Source organism: Squalius cephalus (genome assembly GCF_949319135.1).
Source record: "Squalius cephalus genome assembly, chromosome: 18".
Classification (NCBI taxonomy): Eukaryota; Metazoa; Chordata; class Actinopteri; order Cypriniformes; family Leuciscidae; genus Squalius; species Squalius cephalus.
In genome coordinates, this window is record NC_137139.1 from 24,392,128 (window position 1) to 24,413,344 (window position 21,217).

At 36.2% G+C, this 21,217-nt stretch overlaps 1 protein-coding gene across 10 annotated transcripts in view; it reads left to right on the top strand.

Moving 5' to 3' along the window:
* dvl1a (dishevelled segment polarity protein 1a) overlaps window positions 1–19,997 on the top strand; it is a 35,827-nt gene extending 15,830 nt beyond the window's left edge. Inside the window, exons 4-16 of one of the 10 annotated variants that reach the window (XM_079849898.1) lie at window positions 3,816–3,934; window positions 9,407–9,545; window positions 10,429–10,528; window positions 10,609–10,678; window positions 10,883–11,022; window positions 12,743–12,819; window positions 12,919–12,986; window positions 13,079–13,156; window positions 13,256–13,390; window positions 13,537–13,704; window positions 14,627–14,845; window positions 16,241–16,276; window positions 17,729–19,997. In XM_079849898.1, coding sequence (XP_079706024.1) covers window positions 3,816–3,934; window positions 9,407–9,545; window positions 10,429–10,528; window positions 10,609–10,678; window positions 10,883–11,022; window positions 12,743–12,819; window positions 12,919–12,986; window positions 13,079–13,156; window positions 13,256–13,390; window positions 13,537–13,704; window positions 14,627–14,845; window positions 16,241–16,245 — 1,318 coding nt within the window. In that variant the 3' untranslated portion in view covers window positions 16,246–16,276; window positions 17,729–19,997. Of the gene's footprint in view, window positions 1–3,815; window positions 3,935–9,406; window positions 9,546–10,428; window positions 10,529–10,608; window positions 10,679–10,882; window positions 11,023–12,742; window positions 12,820–12,918; window positions 12,987–13,078; window positions 13,391–13,536; window positions 13,705–14,626; window positions 14,846–16,240; window positions 16,277–17,728 lie in introns of all 10 variants that reach the window. The other 9 variants (XM_079849890.1, XM_079849897.1, XM_079849895.1 and 6 more) reach the window with 9 other exon arrangements.
* The last annotated feature ends 1,220 nt before the right edge of the window (window positions 19,998–21,217 follow it).

A 21,217-nucleotide genomic window follows, 5' to 3' on the forward strand; every position in this document is an offset into this window, starting at 1 on the left:
AGGACACAGGTTTGCCTCACAAAGTTCAGTATGTTTGTTTGATTTGCCAGCATTCATGTGGTCAATGTATCAGTCATGTATCAATGCGTCCTTACATTCATATACATAGCCGCCCACATAATAATTCATGTTCTTGGGCAAATACCAATTATAGCCTTTATTAAAGGAGTATAGTTTATGGAGAGTGGTGAAAATATACAGATAAACTGCAGCTTTACTACAAAAACAAAGTGTCCCATGTAGTATTTTGCATGTTAAGACAATAAAGTGGTTCTTATTCATTTAATTGAAATAAACTGTCCAAACAAACCGATTCACTTAAACAAATCAGATTTGTTCCCTTGGGCCCTAAAAACACTCTTACATTGATTTGCTGTGAAAAAGGCTTTAAAGTGCTTATGTTGTGCTTCTAAAGCAAACACACAGATTAAATATTCTCTTTGTAGGTATTGAAGATGTTGAAGGCTAAATTTAGATCAACGTGCTACAGGGCAGTTTTGCAAGTCTTTCTTTGTAGTCTCTGTTGCACCTGTTCACTTTGTGAAAGTACTACGTTTTTTTCTTTATCTAATGTTTGATTTTCAGACTTTTGTGTGTGTGTTCTCAGTTGTAGCCTTCTCACCCCACCAGAGAATTCTCACCACTTGTTTTCTGTAGTGTCTTGCGCCATCTAGTGGCAGAACATGTAACGGTGAACCACAGACAGCTTCCTTTTCCTCATGTCAGTCCTTTTCTCCCAGCATCTCTCCAACAGACTACCAGACAATTTAGCTTGAAATAAATATGAATTCCCACTCACATGTTTCTCCCACAAGAAATCTCCCTCATTTCCATTATAAAAGCTTCACTGTAGGCGCATCAGTAAGTAACCAAATGTTATCCCCTGCCTGCTCCCTTTGTGCTGTGCATTATTTATTGGTCCTGCTGAATGCAATTGGTAGGGTGAGGAGAGGATGTTTTCTGCCGTCCCTTGAGCAGCTAATCCGGATTAGTGGACATTAAAAGCCGCATCTCTGTTGCCCCGCGGGCTCTGCAGGGTGACACAGCTGCCTCGGCCTCCCCCAGGACTGAACCGTCCGTCTGCCTGCTGCTCCTTGGAAATACAACATACTCACTTAAAGAGTACAAGAAATGTGCATTAAATGCATCAAATGGTATTTTATACCAGTGTTCGATAAATAAAATAGATTTAAAGCTGCTAAATTTGTTACATTTGGGAAGTTTTTCGTAAGCCATTGTAAATCAGGCAAAATTAAATTTTAATTGGGTTGAATTTTCTTTTACTTCACCTTTGGCGTCAACAACAAAACAAATTCCAAGGTGTTTCTCTTCACTTTTTAAATTCTGAATCTATAACATTATGTATTTTACTGCTCTATATGATTATATTAATTGGACTTTTTATTATTTGGATTTAGCTTTGTTTTTGCCTCCTTTTTGCGATCAGCACAGATCCACTGCTTAAATGCAGGTTTTTGTTGAGCTGATTCATGTTCTTTTGACGAAACATTACAATATTGGTGAAATAACAGGCTCCATCCAGCAGAGAGAGACATTAGCACACTGCTTTGTGTTTGAGATCATTTTGCTTAAGGGGCGGGACTTGTCATTTTGGCATGTGCATGTAAATGAGTAAGCTTGAGTTAGATACAATTTCTAGAAGCAGATGGAAATGGATGAAAAATGACTCAAAATCATTCATGGATTATTCATTTGCTTAGTTAACATCCTGGGACCCAGGAATAGACTTTTGTCCACTGTAGTCGACATTATATTTTAGTGAATTTCTCTGACATCATACATGTCACATGTCACAAAAAGAGCACATTCAGGACTTTTCAGAGATACCAAATGTTTGGAGGTTATCCGTGGTCTTTAAAAATGTCTGACATTAATTTAGTGATCAAATGTAGCACTCTTATGGAAATATGATAATATATGATATATGATAATATATATATTATAATTTAAATCGGACTACTTTTCACATTGTATTTCATAAACCAACATCTCAGGAAAACGTTATGGGGTTTCAAATCAAAAAATGACTTTCTGTTACAGAACAGGACATTGATTTCAAACGTGTCCACTGTAGAGGACATCAGGACTTAAATCATGTTTATCAGGCATTTTGGGAGACACAACAAGTGAATATGGAAATAAGTTATACATCGATGTTCCTATGAAATATTAGATATTATTATTAAAATGTTGCTAATTATTACTCCAATTATTACACTTCTTTTCTCATTAAATGTTGCTCCAAGAACAGATTAGATACAGTGTATAGATACATTGCATTGAATGGGAATATTAATTTATGGCCATTTTACCCACATATTGCATAAAGTAAAATGGTGTATCAATTAATTCTGTTATATATCTTTCATAACATAGTTGAGAATCATCTTTATACAAATTTTAGTTTGAATCCTGAAACCCCAACATTTATTGATGATTAAAAAAAAATCCCATTGTTTTTGCCTATACATATAATTTCATGTCATTTTATTTTTTAAACAACTGAGTCCTGATGTCCACTACAGAGGACATAGCATAACATATGAATAAAATATCTTCTTTTTTTTTTTACCATTTTTTTCTTGTGCTCTAAACAATGTGATGACATGAAAAAAAAAGAAAGAAAGAAAAAAAAGATTTCCCCCTGAATATCTTTATATTCCGAAGATTTTTCTTTTTTTACTCTAATGTAAACGGGTAGGTTTAAATACGTTTTAGCAGAGCTCATCAGCCTGGATATTCACAAGCCGTATAGATAACTTAGTTTTATATTTTTTGGGGGGTAATAATAATATATTATAGAAACAGATTTAAAAGCAGAGTAAAATGGCAAAACTTAAACATTTGTGAATCTTAATAAGGTGTCAATGCATTTAAATGAAGGACACTGCTTTTACACAAAACTACAACTTAAACTAAGTAAATCTATGTCTGGGAAAATTTACTAGAGAAAAGACTCTTAATTGGATGCAAAAAATACTGTTTGGAATTCATTAAGAATCACTCAGAAGCTGACAGTGCTGTTATATCTATTTGCATTGTTTTAGTGCTCAATTTATTTAAAGAATTATGCAAAACGGGTTACAGTAATAATGTGCCCATAAAATCAAATTAAATTTCACTACCTATTTTCTATATGAAGTTGTAGTTTTTATCTATTTGTGTTTTGCATTTAGCGGCTGCTGTTATCCAAAATGACTTGCATTGCATTCAAGGTTGCATTCATTCATTTCTTGGAAATTGAACCCATGATCTTGGATGCAGGTTTTCGTGCTGAAATACGAAAATGACCAGCATTTATCTCATGTTTTATCACGCGTTAGCATCTTTCCATGTGGGCTCAGTGTCTCAGCAAGCTGTTCTCACCAACCTTAGGTTTCTTTTCTGCCCTGAGCAAAAGCATTCCACCCTCTCTGCTGGAATATCTGGCCTTTGGCAAATCCGCATACACTTATACATTTACCCCCAACAACCTGCTCTTCTGGGGCCCAACCTGCAGGATTTGAGACTCCTGGGCTGCAGTTCATCCCAGCTGGACCTAAATGCTCTACATTCTCAGCTTCGAATAACTAGTGACAGCTGCTGAAAATGCACGGCTGTAAATCATATACCCCTAAACAATGAAATATCTGTTAGCGGTGAAATTGAATGTAGGTATGGTAATCATAATTTTAGAATGTTTCTTACATTTTCTCCTCTTTTGTGACCAAGTGTATTGTGACTCAGCATAATAGAGATGGTCTCGAGGCCATACATGTATAATGAAGACCTTTCTGTTTGTGTGTGTGTACTAGTGCCAATGCGGTGAGTAGTCGGGATGGATTGGACACAGAGACGGGCACAGAGTCTCTCCAGAGCCAGCGGAGAGAGCGGGAGAGGCAGAGAGCTCACAGGAGGCTACGAGAAAGTGAGTGTGAGTGACTTTAAACAATACTCAGCAAAACAGACCCGTTCTTACACTATACACAGCACACATCATGTGCCAGGAATCTAATTATGCCATAGAATCAGGAAACATATGATACTGTAAGGGTTCTTCCATAAAGTTTTCAGGAGACACGCATGGAGTCAACAAAGTGTACTTTTATTGACTGCAACACTTACTTAACACTTTGTGCAGGGAGAAAAAAAACAAAAAAACAAAAAACAAACACTGATTCATAAGTTGTGCATCAGCACACAACTGAGTTCTGGGTCTCAGATGTTTACTCAGGGATCCCTCACCCGAACTAACTCAGCCACAGAAAATGAAGCCCTTTTAACAAGCTGGACCAAACCATTCTCATGATTACAGGGGTCTCACAAGTTTTCAATTACATCAAACTTAAAAGGGTGAAAGAAAGAAATACTTCTATACACAAACTCAAATAAACAAAATAAAAATCACATTTATCATAAAGTCATAATGAAAATACACTTAAACATACACACACAAAACATCTTTTAAACATTCAAATTAACACACAACCCCCTAGAACATTATCCCAAAAACTACATTTCCCATAATTCCCAACTGAATATATAAGGGACACCAGGAAAGGCAGCGCCCTTTTACTTCCATGCCTTTGTTCCATGCTGCAGTCATGGAGCCCGGCGGAACCACGGGTAAGATGTACACATTTAAACAGACTTAAATAAAATGTTAAACCCATAACTTGGTTGTGGTCTCATTTACTCACTAGCGTGCACTCTAGAAATAAATGATTATTGACTTTGTTGCTCATTGGGATTTACAGCACCAAAGAGACATGTGTTTGGGTAGATAACATTTAAAGAAACAAAATAATTAATAAATAAACAGACAAAAACATTAATCCTCTAAAACAAACAAAATATCACTTCATATTCAAAGTAAACTAAGTGCTCATTCATTGTGGCCTTAGCCATCACAGATACATAAGACATTATTTGGAAAGGCAGTTATTGCCACAGGTGTTTTCCCCAGGTGATGGATGTCTGGCAGGTGAGTGAAATATCCTAAGGACAGGCACGTGATACAACAAAACAGCTTTTGAGATGGTAAATGTGATGTTGTTTTAGGGCAGTCAGAGTGTGCCTTTTCTAGTTTGGAAAGGTTTTTATAGTGCAAATAGTGTCAAAATGTTTAACTTTCTATATGAAATATAATGTGTTTTTCTAATATAGCAATACATCAGAAAGACAGAGGTGGAGAGAGGCCAAACATGACATCCTCATGACAGGAAAAAGGAAAAAACAAACATAAAATGATATAAATGTACTGTTTTTGTAAATAAAAAAAAATTGTCTCTTGTACTAGAAGTCTAGAAGTCTCTTGTACTCAAGGCTGCATTTATTTGAACAAAAAACAGTAAAAACTGCATCATTGTGAAATATTATTACAATTTAAATAAGTTGAAATAAGCAGAATTTTCAGCAGCCATTGCTCCAGTCTTCAGTGTCACATGATCCTTCAAAAAAATTATCTAAAATGCTGATTTTAGAACATGCCCAAGAAACATTTTATATTATTATCAGTGTTGTGCTGCTTAATACTTTTGTGCTGATAGTTTTTCTCAGGATTCAGTGATGAATAGAAAGTTCAAAAGAACAGCATTTATTTGAAATGGAGATCTTTTTATAAAATGACTTTACTATCACTTTTGATCAATTGAATGCATCATTGCTAATTAAAAGTATAAATTTCTTTCTTAAAAAAAAAACATTTGAACATAGTGTAGTAGTGTATGTATTTAAGAGACAGAAATAGCACCAGTTTTGTAGTGATGTAAAGTGACATTTAAATATAATTTTAGAATTATAATTTAAATAGTTTCAGAAAGAAAGAAAGACATGAGGGGGAATAAATGATTACATAATTTCCCCTTTAACTTCATCCCACTTTAAAAGCTAAGAGGTTGTCACATGGTGTTGCAGGATGTAGCTGCTTTCCTAAGGAATTTTCCCCAGAATGACTCCATTTTTTGGTTGTTTGCTGGAAGTTTGCTTGTTTTAAACCAGTAATTTACAGAAAGTTTATTTTTGTCAGTGTACATGCTGAGTTCTGGGTAAAGAGAGGCCATTTGGAAGCATGAAATCTTCCTTTTGCAGAGAAAAAATATTCTGTCATCAACAAAGAATGTTCTTAGAGGTTCTGTTGCCTGTAATGAGAAAAGGTATGTGTGTGTTGTTGTCAGTAGATTTTAAGGTGAGAAAGTCCCACCTGAGTCTAGAATGTCTACATTGTTGAAGTCAGAGTTTCTTAATGCCTCATACTGTATGGAAGTAAGATACAAGATTGCTTGCTTCTCACAACTTACCTGATGCAGCATTCCTCCAGTTTTGTACACTGGAATCATTTCATGTTGCTCTTCCATTTCTTCTGCTGGTTGCACCTCATTAGTGCCAAGTTCATTTATTAGTGCAGCGGCACCATCAGAAACGAGAAACAGATGGAGGCGTTTGTGTGCTTGCTGTAGATACCGATGATTTATGGAAATTCGTTGAACCTCAGTGTTTACGAGTTGTCTGTTAGAGACATCATGTTACCTGATGTTTCTTCTTTGCAGACAGCACTGGTAGATTGTTACCAGATAGGAGTGCTACTTTGTTTGTAGTGTCATTGCTTTTGGTTAGTTACTCCTTAACACTGATATAAATGTTGTGATCCACACTGTGCAGTCTTGTAGCTGTGTGGTTTATCTCTGGAGTGTTTGTATGTAGAGCACATGAGAAATGTGTCAGGTCAGCTCCCCTTTTATTCTCCTCCAGAAATAGTTGTGCATACTAGAGCTGTTAAACCCAGAAAACTGCCATGATAGTGTTCAGTCACTTAAGGATTCCAGCTATATACGTGTGTGTGTGTGTGTGTGTGTCGGGATTCTTTGATGAATAGACAGTTCAAAATATATCTTTTGCAACATTATAAATGACTGTTTATCAGTTTAATACCACTTTCTGATTTCTTGAGCAACAAATCAGCATATTAGAATGATTTCTGAAGGATCATGTGACACTGAAGACTGGAGAAATGATGCTGAAAATTCAGTGTTGCCATCACAGGAATAAATACATTTTTAAAATATATTCAAATTGAATACAGTTACAGTATACAGTTTTTACAGTATTTCCGATCAAATACATACAGCCTTGGTGACCATACTTCAAATATAATGTATGCATTATATATATTTTTGTTATACATGCATATGTAATAATTTATTTATTTATTTAACTGGTAAGAGATTGCACAAATACACACATCCCTTCCTCTGATCCAATTATTTTCATTGATTATTATTCATTTTATTAATTTGTTGTTGCAGCTCAAATCACTGCATTTTTATTTAGCTCTTACTTTAGAAAAGCAGATTCTCCTTTTCATTAGAACAACAACAAATGAAAAATTGTGATGTCTTTTGCACTGCCAGTGCTTATTCACAGGGTACATTGATAAGGCTGTCCTAGTGCCGACCTCTGCTGGGTGTGATTGCATGAAAAATGTGTTTGGTTGTTAGGAACGCCAGACAGGTGTGTGCCCTAGGGCCAAGAGGAGTGTGAGAGGAGATCTCTTTTCTAGCCTCAGGCCCTTATCTGTTAACCATGCTGAGTTTCCAATATTCAGTTTCAATGTGTTCAGTTTGTGGTTATGTCGATTTGTCTTGGGTTTGGCTCGTCTTTAGGTTAAGCAACCTTTCATGAACTTATCGTTGTGTGTTGTTTTGCTGTCAACATGAATCCTGAACAAAATGACAGATTCTCTTTGCACACAACATTGCCAATAAATCATCAGTCATCAACAGTGGCCAGAGGCTTAAATCTGAGTAACGTATACTGCACCTTCGCTCAGGGCCAGATCATTTTCCCGTTCCATTGGAAACTGATGCGCATGTATTTGATAGACAGTTCTCGCGTAAAGGAGGTTACGTTTCATTGAGTGCTAGAAATGCTGCAAGCTAATGAGAGGTGCTGCACTGTAATGAGAGCTGTGCAGCAGCGGAGGTAAGACAAATGCGTCTCTCTGATACCAAGATTATTCTTTAAAATATATTTTTAGTTTAAGATTAATTGTATGATTTTATCATAAAAAAATCGTATTTTTTAATTGATTTCCAAGACCACCTATAATTACTTATGTTTTATGCAAAAGAAAAAGTTAGTTGTTGTTCAAGTATGTTGTTCAAAAACTCTCTATTGTGGTCTATTAACTAAAGTTTATATATATATATATATATATAGATGAGACATAAAGACATAAGATTATATTATCTTAATCAATCTAATGAGAATAATTTATACATAATTATTAATAAATAATAGTATGTTCATATAAATTAATTAATATTATTTTTTTGTCGCATTATTATTATTTTTTATAAATCTTACCATATTAAAGATGTTCATTTAAGATTTATAATAATTATATAATTCTCAAGAGTGGACACACTGTCACACCCAAACACTAGAAACTAGTTTTATGTTCAGGAAATCGGATTAAATGCAAAAATAAAAAGGCTTCAGTCTTTTTGCTGCCTGTTTTGATTTTAGTATGAATATACTGGTCACTTACATTTAATAATATGCGCTTTACAGGAATAATTTGATCTCCTGAAGCCAGATGTAGAGGGATAATTTCCACATCTGAAGCGACTGCATCTTTGTCTTCCACTATCCCTATTTTTCCTGTTGTCGGCCGCATACTAAGTGAGCCTAAAAGGATTCCGGAGAGGCTATGAATGCATTACCCACCTGTGGATGATCCACTCTGATAAATGGCTCCTGATAGGCTGTTTCACACAGTTGCAGGCGGACAGCTCATCTTGCCACAGGCCTCTGCTTGTACCCTAAATCGCTGAGGTGATACAGTTGTCCTGTGAACTCACACATGGCAGAGGAATGAAAAAGCTTCCTCTGTATGTGAACAGTGACGTGGTTGGCTAAAATAGCCGTGACTGATTTGTGTGTTTGAGTGGCTGTGTGGAGAGAGTAATGGTCTGAAATGGGCACCTCTGCAATACTGGAATGCTTTGGTCGCACTCGGGGTCCACAGCGGTCTTATCGTTTGGTCAGACCTTTTCAGCGCATCAGATGTCACCCAGAGACGCAACTTCATCCCTGTCTCTGTACGTATAGGCTAACCCAGCCATATTGTTAGACTGACGTGACGGATTCTAAACGCCTTCTGGATAAAGCACAATTGAGTAATATGATTGCACATTTTGCATTCATTTAAATGCACCAGAGGGCAGGATTCAATTTCTTTTTAAACAATGACTGTCCTTATTAGTCCATTAGCATGATTCATTGTCTAATCGAATTTGCTGTCAAGAGCCTCTTTCAGAATGATGTACTGTATTCTGTCTCTTATGTGCTATCATGCTGTTGATTTCATCTGCTTTTAAACAATGTCTTATTTGTTTCTTCTCAGTTCCTCGCGTGAACGGTCACTCGAAATCGGAGCGTGTGAATCGTGACTCCGCTCTTGGCTATGACAGCGCATCCGTGATAAGCAGTGAGCTGGAATCCAGCTCATTTATTGACAGCGAAGAGGATGAGGATGCAAGCAGGTCAGACATCCCCCAGTGTTTCATTTCCCTGAAAAAATTATTGGCTCAGAGTGCATGATTCATTTCCTTTTAAACAATGACTGTCCTTATTTGGCCATTGGCATGATAACATTTCAATCTAATTTGTGTAGCTGGCCAGAAAATGTAATATGAATGTAATGTTTAAAATGAAAAATGAAGTATGGTTTGTCAATTGATTTCAATTTTGATCGATTTAATAATGTTTAATCTTGTTTTCCATAATTATGTGGCTGATTTTAAAATTCTGAACTGTTTTGTCTTGATAAAATAAAAATAAAATAAAATAATTGTTTTAAATGCTACTAGTGAAGTTAGGTATATCACAACATAATAATGTACTTTATAAAGTTGGATCATCATTTTAATATTTGCTGAAGATTATACTTGTCAGTGTTATTACATTATTAATGTTAAAAATTAATTTTAAGTAAGTGTATAAATGAAAACATAACTAAAATCAGCCTAAATAAATTAAATTAAATCTCTATTATTATACTAATAGTATACTACTATTATATCTAATAAGATACTATTATATCTTATCTTATGTAACCATTATGACACTAATATATTGTGCATGCATCCAGTAATTAATAATAATTCTTTAAATATAATTCATTTGTTTTGCCACTGACCTGCACATAAGTCCTTCTTTCGGGTTTGATTTCTGAGAAACTTGATTTTTGTATGTTAACACATCAGTGCCAGTCAGAATAAAAAATGTCAAATGAAAATAGACGGCCATAATTTTAATTGAGAGTCAAATTGAGAATTAAAGTAATGCATTTAGAGTTTCATAATTACATGGTGCTTCATTATTGTAGTGTTGGCCTCTGCCCTGAACTCTCATTTTTGTCTGAAGCCACAGACTTAGCAGTTCAACCGAGCAGAGCTCTTCATCACAACTCATGCGTAGACACAAACGCAGGCGACGGAGACAGAAAGTCACCAAAATGGACAGGGTGAGAACATAGAGGGAAAGTACACATTTCTACACGTTAGCGTTTGATCCTTATCAGTCTTTTGTATGTTCTCTTAACAGTCCTCATCCTTCAGTAGTATTACAGACTCCACAATGAGCCTCAACATTATCACGGTCACTCTCAACATGGGTAAGAAACTTATTCACTAGTTCACTCCCTTCTTTTTCCTATCGTTCATCCTTGTGCATCCTCCATAGCTTCTCTATCTCTCCACTCCAACTGCTTAATAAACTGAACTTCCTGTTTTTCAAGGTCTAGTGTGCACAGTGTGCTCTAAATATAGCCCTCAGATGAACAAATATTTGAAAACAGCTTTATCTGTCTTTCTCACAGAGAAGTACAACTTTCTGGGTATCAGTATAGTGGGTCAGAGTAATGTCAGAGGAGATGGAGGCATCTATATTGGCTCCATTATGAAAGGCGGAGCAGTGGCGGCGGATGGCAGGATTGAGCCTGGAGACATGCTGTTACAGGTGAAGGGATCAGCAGTCTGGAACCTCTTTCAAGAGTGATCTAATGCATTTTTTGGAAGATTAAAAATGATAATATGTGCATTCAAATAATTGCCAATATCCACATTGTTACAATGACAGTTCATCTAAAAATCTTGTTCCAAACCTGTACAACACAAAAGAAGATATTTGGAAAATTTGGACAACATATAGGGTTAGCTTTCTATTAAATGTTATATCACCAGGAAAATCACCTTAAATATATAATTTTGTTAGTAATGTGTTAATTTGAAAATTACCAAGATCACATTAACAGAACTGAAACAGTCTCTTCTGCTTTTTAGTTTTTAAATATACTTTTGAGGGATTATCAAGGTTTAACTCCTTCTGTTGTTGACTTATTTTGCTCCTCTCCGTTTCCTTCCTGCTGAAAGACCTTGTAGTCATATCTGTTGTCCATTTACCACAGTGGACAGAATGGTGCTTTCAACACTTTTGTCATTTATTTACATAATAAAGGGGTTTTCCTCAGCACTGGTGATCTCAAATTCTGCTTAGAAATGGTAATGGTTAATGACCCTGTTTTATTAGGTGAATTTTGGTCAGTGGTGTCCAAATGACCTTGAGATACAGTATCACACATGTAAACAAACAGTGTGCACTCTGGTAGACTGAGACATCATTATTATACACCATTACAAACTTATTTGACTTCCTTTCTTCAATGAAACGCAAATATATTAAACGCAAAAACTATATTTTTTGATAATGTCCTGGTCACACATTTTTCCATGCAATTACAATGAATGGGTAGGAAAAGGCATTATAAAAGTGCATTACTATAAAAATAATCCATATGCACCATATGATGGCTTAATGTGAGGAACAAGTTGTTGTTGACTTAGATTTGTGTCTGTTTGTCACACAAAGCTATTAGATTTCAGAATATAGTTTATAGTCATTTACTTTTATGATACCTATTTTGGAGCTTGACAGCCCCAGTTCAATTTCACTTTCTTTTTAATGAAAAGAGTGGCCAGGATTTTCCTCAGATATTCACTTTTTGTGTTCCATAGAAGAGACTAACAGTCATGATGACTTGTAATTATAATCATGTGAATTTGGGGAAAAATGTGAATAAATAATCAAATCGGTGCACAAAGCCTCAAATACATTTTTTTTATTTTTTTTATAAAAACTGATTGTGGAAATAAATGTAATTGTATCTACAAATAATTAGGGCTGTCAAACGATTAATCGCGATTAATCGCATCCAAAATAAAAGTTTGTGTTTACATAATATATGTGTGTGTATGGAGTATAATTATTTTCTATATATAAATACACACACATGCATATATATTTAAGAAAAATTTGTTATTTATATATAAAATATTTATATATAATATAAATTATATATAATATAAATATATATACACAGTATATACATGCAAATATTTCTTAAATATATACATGCATGTGTGTGTATTTATATATAGAAAATAATTATACACCGTACACACACATATATTATGTAAAAACAAACTTTTATTTTGGATGCGATTAATCGCGATTAATCGTTTGACAGCCCTACAAATAATACAATACCAATTCTTCATAACTCCATGTTGATTTTGCACAATATTAAACCCACAGAAACTATTGAACTCAAGTTAAAAAGCTTCATGTGATGTAGTAAAAGCTTCATATGATGCGTGGTTTAATGGAATTGTAATTTCAGGTGAATGATGTGAACTTTGAGAACATGAGCAATGATGATGCTGTCAGGATTCTACGGGAGATTGTCTCCAAACCTGGGTGAGAGAGGGTGCCACACCAGAAATTAGTGACACATTCAGGAAATCGAGTCATAATGCTCTCTTCAAAATTGCTTCATGTTTAATATGTCCTCTACAGGCCAATAAGCCTAACAGTGGCGAAATGTTGGGACCCTTCTCCTAGAAGCTACTTCACTATACCTAGAGGTACGCACCTACCTGCCATTATAGCAGCTAAATTAGAGACATGAAGAACCATGCTGCATTCATCTAATTCATTTATCCCCGTCTATCCTCAGCTGAGCCAGTAAGACCCATTGATCCTGCAGCCTGGATCACACACACTACAGCACTTTCTGGGCCGTACCCCCATTATGGTATGATCAAAGTCACATTCACGTCCCATAAGAGACCATCTGTTAGTATAATGGTAGATGCATCATGCTCAACACTGTTATTTCTTTCTTATTTCACAGAGTTTGATGACCTTCCCCTCTCTGTGCCAAAAACAGACATGGCAACTATAGTAAAAGTCATGCAACTACCAGATTCAGGCCTGGAGATCCGAGACCGAATGTGGTTGAAGATCACTATAGCCAACGCTGTCATCGGTTTGTGTTATTCTTTGCTGCGGTTGTTTGGCGCACCTTTTTTGTTCCTTGTATATTGCAAGCATTAAGTTTTTTGGTTGATGTTTTGTATAATCAATGTATGTAATTGTGTTATTTTTCCTCATTGCTCGTTCTCTGTGTTCCAGGGGCTGATGTTGTTGACTGGTTGTTCTCTCGGGTGGAGGGCTTCAAGGACCGCCGTGATGCCAGAAAATATGCCAGCAGTTTGTTGAAACACGGCTACCTGAGACACACAGTCAATAAAATCACCTTCTCGGAGCAGTGCTACTACACCTTTGGAGATCTGTGCCAAAGTACAGTCAACATACAGTCATACAGTCATGATCGTACAGGGCACTACTGTTTAAAGTGTGGGGTCTGTAGGATTTTTCAATCTTTTTGAAAGAAATCTCTTACACTTGCTCAGGCTACATTTATTTGATCAAAAATACAGTAAAAACTAATATTGTGAACTATTCTTACAATTTAAAATAATGTTTTCTATTTGAATATATTTTGAAATGTAATGTATTCCTGTGATGGCAATGTTGAATTTTCAGCAGCCATAAATCCAGTCTTCAGCGTCACATGAGTCTTCTGAAATCATTTTAGTATGCTGATTTGTTTCAAGAAACGTGGAAGCTGGATCATTGCCAAAATATTTCATGAACAGTCTCTCGGGTATGGCAAGAGTTGGCCCATAGAATCACCAAGAGTCACGACTGAAATGGTTAATGAATGAATGATATGCCTTTACTGGCACTTTTGATCATGTTTCCTTGCTAAATAATAATTATAATAATAAAAAAACAGTAACACTTTACAATAAGGTTTCATTTATTAACATTAATGTATTAGCTAACATGAAATAACCATGAGCAATACATTTGTTACTGTATATGTTCATCTTTGTTAATGTTAGTTAATAAAAATACAACTGTTCATTGATTGTTCATGTTACTTCACAGTGCATAAACTAATGTTAACAAATACATTTGATTTTAATAATGTATTAGTAAATGTTGAAATGAAAGATTAGTAAATGCTGTAGAAGTGCAGATCATTATCAGTTCATGTGTAGTTAACTAATGTTAACTAATGAAACCTTATTGTAAAGTGTTACCAAAAAAACTTACCGACCCCAAACTTTTGAACACTGGTATACCATTTAAGTTAAGTTAAGATCTGGCCAAAGGATAAATGATTTTAATGGTATTAAAATGTGTTTGTTTTCAGATATGGCTTCTCTCAACCTGAATGAGGGATCCAGTGGTGGTGGCTCTGACCAGGATGGTCTCGCTCCTTTTCCTCCACCAGGAACCAACCCCTGGCCCCTCGGTGGCCAGCCCTACCCTCACCCAGGTTACCCCACTCCTCCGCCAGGCTTTCCTCCTGGATACTCGGACCCTTGCCACAGTTTCCACAGTGGCAGTGCAGGCAGCCAGCAGAGTGAAGGTGTGTGTGTGAGAGAAATAGAGTTTAATGATGGATAAAAGGGAAAACCCCTTGCTACGGTCAATCCCATGAGCTTCCTGTGTGACTTTTTCTTTTGGTTTGAAGAGCGCTTGTTGATGTTGAGCAACAACAGCAGCACTGCCCGGTTATGTTAGCAACTACTCAAAAGTTTTTTTAGGGCATTAGATGGAATTTATGATAGTAAAAAGGAAACCATCAGTGGGTTTATGCATGTAGGAAGACTAGGTACAATACTACTGTATGTTTATGCATATTGAGTTTTGCTTTCAGTACCTAAATGAAGGCATCCAGACAGAATGACATCAGTGACACAAGACTTGTAAATCATGTGCACATGTTTGCGTAAAGAGATGGTAGTAACACTTTTTGGTTTTTTTTCCCCATTTATTCAGAAAATGGTTAATCCAAAGGTTTAAAAATCAACCATTTTTGACATAATAGCAGTCGTTACTTATGTATATGAAAATGAAATGCATAACTGATTAATTAGTCAGAAACAGTTAAGCTAGTAGTAAACAGCCTGGTGTTACATTTATAACACCTTTCCTGAAAATGAAAATGATCTATAATGTGAATGATTATAACTTATGTGTAATGCTAGGCAAGATATAAAATAAAATCAAACAACATATTATTAAAGATTAAGGACATACTTTAAAACTGACACCAGACTATATGTAACCACACAACATGCATGACAATGTTAATATGGAAAACACATTTATTAAATCCTAAAGACACACTAAACAAACAGGAAAAATGCTGATATTTTTTGTATTAATGCTACAAAATCATACCCAAACACACACACAAAATTCTATCAATTCATTTTAACTCACTTGAAAATTTTTCTTTTCAAATATCTGTGTCAAAGGTGAGAATTGATTTGTCTTTATCAATGTTACATTTATTAAGTGTTATAATATTCCTTCCTTAAACGTATATTACAATTTATTGATAAGTATATCATGAAATACTAGTTTAACAGTAAGACTAAATCAAGATCTCAGATGCCAACTATTTTCTTTTTAATCATTCCATTTCTAGAGCATCATCATTGTCGCTGTATTCAGTTGGATTTTCCATATTTGTGGTATGACCAGACTTTTTAAATCATTTATGCTGCTTATGCCACCCTTTGCACCCTTTGCACCCTGTACAGAGCTGGGAATGTGTATCAGGAGTTCATGAAGCTAAATTACTTATAAAACACCAATCCAGCATACTCCGGTTTGGTCGCTTCAGGAGGCATAATGTAGGGTGGTATCACAGAAACTGAGGTGCAAGGTTCGGTTTGTGGGAGTGTATTGGAAGGACTGGTTGGGTGACGTGTCATAATTATGATATTCCCTCTGTTTTGCTGGACGTCTGTAGACTGATGGAAATTTTCTCCTAGGCACAGGGGATCCGGTAAGATTAGCACTTTCACCTAAATGCCTTTCCGCCCCACCTTTTCTCCTTATCATCTTGTTATTTCAATGGCTTGTCATCATATGGCATTTGACTCATTGAGATGGCCATTGTGACTCCCCAGCTGTGTTGCTTGTTTGTGTTTTTGTGTGGGCATGTACAGTTCTTTACCTTCATTGTGCACAAGAATCAAACCGATTCTCATCTTTTGAAAAGTTATTTTGCAATACGCTTTTCTCTCTTTGCCAAAGTCTGAATCAACTAGGGAAAGGAAAAATGAATATTTCCATGATGATGTATGACGTGAGCTGAAGCAAATCAAATTTGGGAGTACTGCATTGTCCAGAACTGTGTTACCTCAGTCCATCTCAGTCTTAATGCGGACGTTTTTGAAACGCATAACCGCCAAAAAAATTCTATTATTTGTACCATATCGTTTATATGTTACGTTACTCATATATTGATGTTGTAAAGTACCCTCATGGTATTGCTGTCCTTTACACCTTGCCCTAACCAGGTGCGACACAACAACACCACAGCCAATCAGAGCAGAGAGCGTAAAGCTAAGAACATGATGCCTCTCGAGACAGCATCCTTTTTTATGCTGTTCCTTGTCAGACATAGGGAATTAGTTTTTTAAATTGTTTTTAATATTACATATAGAATATTTAAAAATAATAAATTTTTCGTGTTGATGGTTTGACAGTTTCAGGAGAGATGGGAAGCAACCATGTCATCCAAAACGTTGCTGCACAACATGAGAGATTTGTTCAGTGTTTATGAATTTCCACAATCAGTCTCTTCTTGTATATGTTTGATGTTTAATATACACTACTGTTCTAACGTTAGAGGTCGGTAAGATTTTTTTTTATTTATGTTTTTGAAAGAAGTCACTTATGTTCACCAAGGCTGCATTTGTTTGTTCAAAAACACAGTAAAAACAATAATATTGTGAAATAGTATTAGAATGAAAAATAACTGTTTTAAAATAGAATTTTTCCTGTGATGGCAAAGCTGAATTTTCAGTAGCCATTAATCCAGTCTTCAGTGTCACATGATCCTTCAGAAATCAGTTGTTAAAGAAACATTTCTTATCAATGTTGACAACAGTTTTTTTTTTTTTTTAATAGAAAGTTCAAAAGAGTGAATCTTTTCTGTCACTTTTCATAAATTCAATGCATCCTTGCTGAATAAAAGTATTCATTTCTTTCAAAAAAATGTCAAATATTATTTCTTGACCCCAAACTTTTGAACGGTAATGTACAAGAGAAATGCAGAGAAAAGGAATTAAGCAACTAACCAAATGTAGATTTGCTTGTTGCGGCTGATAGAACAGAAATTCGGTTAACATTGAAGAAATGGCTGTCATTGCTTGTCGAGTCTGGTTAGCGCATGGTTTTATGAGGAAAATAATAGTACTTTTGTCCTAACTCATTCTTTTTTTCTTTTCAGGTAGCAGAAGCAGTGGCTCCAACCCCAGCGCTGGGAAAGGACGGAGACCCTCCCCTCGAGAGAAGGACCATAAGGCGCCGTGCTGTGGGGGCAGCGAATCGGAACTGGGCACATGGGTTGGAAGGAGGGGTGAGAAGGCATCCAGTCAGCTGAGTCATCAAAGCCACAGCCACAGCCGCTCTGCTGTCAGTCAAGCCCACTCTGGGTACACTCATGGCCACTGTCACAGCGTCTCGCAGCATAGTCACAACTTCACCTACACCCACGCCCCTTTCGTTCAGCCCAATCATCTGTCCTGTGCTCACAGCGAGAGAAGTCACGGCTCATCCTACGGCCCGCCGGGTTTGCCCCCTCCGTACTGCCTTGCTCACCTCGCCCCCAAAGCGGCAGCAAGCAACAGCGCACCTGGGGCTCCACCCATTCGGGAGTTAGGAAACGTCCCACCAGAACTCACGGCTAGTCGGCAGTCTTTTCAACACGCTATGGGCAATCCTTGTGAATTTTTCGTTGATATTATGTGACAGAAGAGTGCCTTCAATCCTTTCAGAGCACAAGGCCTATAGCCCCCCCCCCTCCCCAGTTTGCTTCATGAATTTTTGCTACTGACGATCCCTGCACTGAGAATGTACTAACTGATAGCCCAATTTAAATGACCCAATAATGAAAATTGTCATTTTTTTATCCTCACGTTGAGTTTCTTTCTTCTGTGGAGCAAAATGATCAGTGTTATTGTTAACAAAAACTAGTAATTGAAATAAATTTGTAAACGAAAATTAGACTAACAGCAACTAACAGAAATTCAGATGAATATAAAAATACAAGCTAATTCAAAATATGAATAAAAACTATAATAGTCTGTAAATAACACTAAAATGCACTGTACAAATGAAATGTTATCTAGAATATCCTGACTTTTCTTCATATAATGAGAGTGAATAGGGACTGGGGCTGTCAAGCTTCGAAATGACAAAATATTGATAAATGTTGAATCATGAGGGTTTTTTTGTGATGAACAGACAAAAATTCATTGTATGGCTTTGGAAGACTACTTTTATGGTGCTTTTTTGTCATTTTGGAACTTGACAGGGCAGTCCCCTTTATTATATGGAATATAACCAGGATATTTTGTGTTCAAAGGAAGAAAATGTTTGAAACAACACGAGAGTGAGCAAATGACAAAATTTTCATTTTTAGATGAACTCTTCCTTTAACGTCCATTCAATGTTATTTAGATCAACGGAGGACACTAAAAAAGCACAACTGCAGAGTTCATTTAGACTCTGACACAAAAACTACAATACTGCAGTAACAGCACAAGATAACACAACTAATACGCTTTTTAACAGGAAAGTCAGTGTATCAGACTGTCTGCTTCTTATCCCAAGCTGCTCTTCACTTTGCACAAGTTAAAAGCCAGACAGCTCTTAACACAGTCTGTGCTTTTAAATATATCCATGCGCTGGATTAACTTTTTTCTTACACAGTTGCATTCGCAGAGTCATAATCCTGTTGACAATCACATGACAACTGACGTCCCTAAACACTGCTGAATGTATTGTCTTGTGAGGCTACAACTCCGCCAAATTCCCTCATTAGCATTATAGCATGTTAAGCTACAGTATCATTAAATAAATGCTTGGACGTGCTAATGTTAGTCTCATGGTTGCAAAATGTTGCAAAGATTTCCACCGTGAACTCTTAATGTACATGATACATTTTAAACAATAACAAACAGGTGCTTTTCATAGAGTCTGTGAACTGACTGTTCAAACGTCACCAGTTGTCTTAGTATTTACCACTGTATTACGAACATCCCTGTACAGTCAATGCAGTAGTCTATGATCAGCGTGGTAGTAGGCCCTTAAAGTTAAAACATAGATGATATTTAAAGAGGCAGATAGGTTAACCAAAGTCCATTGGCAATTAGTGAGTTGTTATCTTTGTTTAAAAATGTTGTCTTTATTATGGAGGAAAGGCTATGATGTTTGTCATGGTCAAGTTTCCTGGTAAATAAGTGAGGTGTTGTGAAAGAGCATACTGAATGTCCTTATTTGTAATGTTCTGTTCCATGAACTGACCTATCTGCCTGAGCCAAAACAGAAAAGAGACACAGTTTCTGTCAAGCACTTTTGGGCCCTTTCGAATGAAATGCTGATTGCAGTGAAAGCTGTATGCTTTATTGTTTCTTCACAAAAGAGGAATAATAAATTGTATATATGATAAATATATAAAACCGAGAAAATAAATTTTACGTATTAAGAAGCGGCCAGCCATTGTCTTGAAGTGGGGTTTGTTCTGAGATTCAAAAACACAGCTTGTTCACTCTGGAAAATTAAAGCTACTTTTCCCACGTCGGGCCCAGCGGTAAGGAATGTTCCCACTTGAGCCTGGTACGGCACGGCACAGCACGATTACAAACAGTTCTCTCCTAGAATGCGTGTAGTGACGATGTCGCCACTCAGGATCAGGTTTGGCTGCCCAAGTGCACTATTTGAGCAAAGTAAACAAAAGTTAAAAATCTGATCATCCTCCATAACGCCGTCGCTACTTGCATCACATTCCATCTGTAAACTATTGCGTTACCAAGGCAGAGACTGACGCATATGTATTACATTTCAAAGAGCTCTGTCATCAGCCCCATAGTGGAAAATAAAACGCTATCCGTATCACGATTGGCATGGAATGGAGCGATTAAGCAACGAGAGTGCTTTGGCATGAGGGTGGAAAAGCGGGTAAAGTTTCTGAACGTTTTTTTTTCTCACAGCGATGTCATAGATTAACCATTTTTGGTTCTCCAAAGAACCTTGCAGTGAGCATGAACCTTCTTTTTCTTAGTGTGAAGAACATTTTGAAAGGTTCCATGAATGTTAAAGGTTCTTCACCTTTATTTTTAGGAGTGTTGCAATAGTAAACTTATCGTGGTCCACTATCTGGCATCATCAAGTCTCCAGTATTTCCTAATTTCTAAAACCTTTGAGTGTCTGGCAAATGCTTTAGGTGCTGACCTTGATCTGATCTTCACTATCTAATGTTTTCACTTCACTATCTAATCAGATCATTTTCTAAGAACAGACATCTCGTGTCTACACATCTGGTATTATGAAACTTGTGAGAAGCTATCATTTCTACATCTCTGAAGCATGATCATACCTCCACTGAGCTTTGGAGTAACGGAACAGCATATTTTTCACGCTCAACCAATGATTAGGAAAGTTTATCTCAAAACTAAACTTTTGATATGAAGTTGAATTTTGAGAGCGTTGGTTCAGCACGGAAAAATATGTTGTTCCGCTACTCAACCAAAGCTCAGTGGAGGTATGATCACCGTTTGACACACAAATTAAAAGTTGACACAGAAATGAAACCGAAATCTATTCTGAATATCTGACATATTTGAAAATCTGCTCACTTAATAGTGATGATCTATGAAAATAACATTTGGGTAACTTCCAAATGTTCTGCGGAGATTGTCTAGCACTCATCATAAAC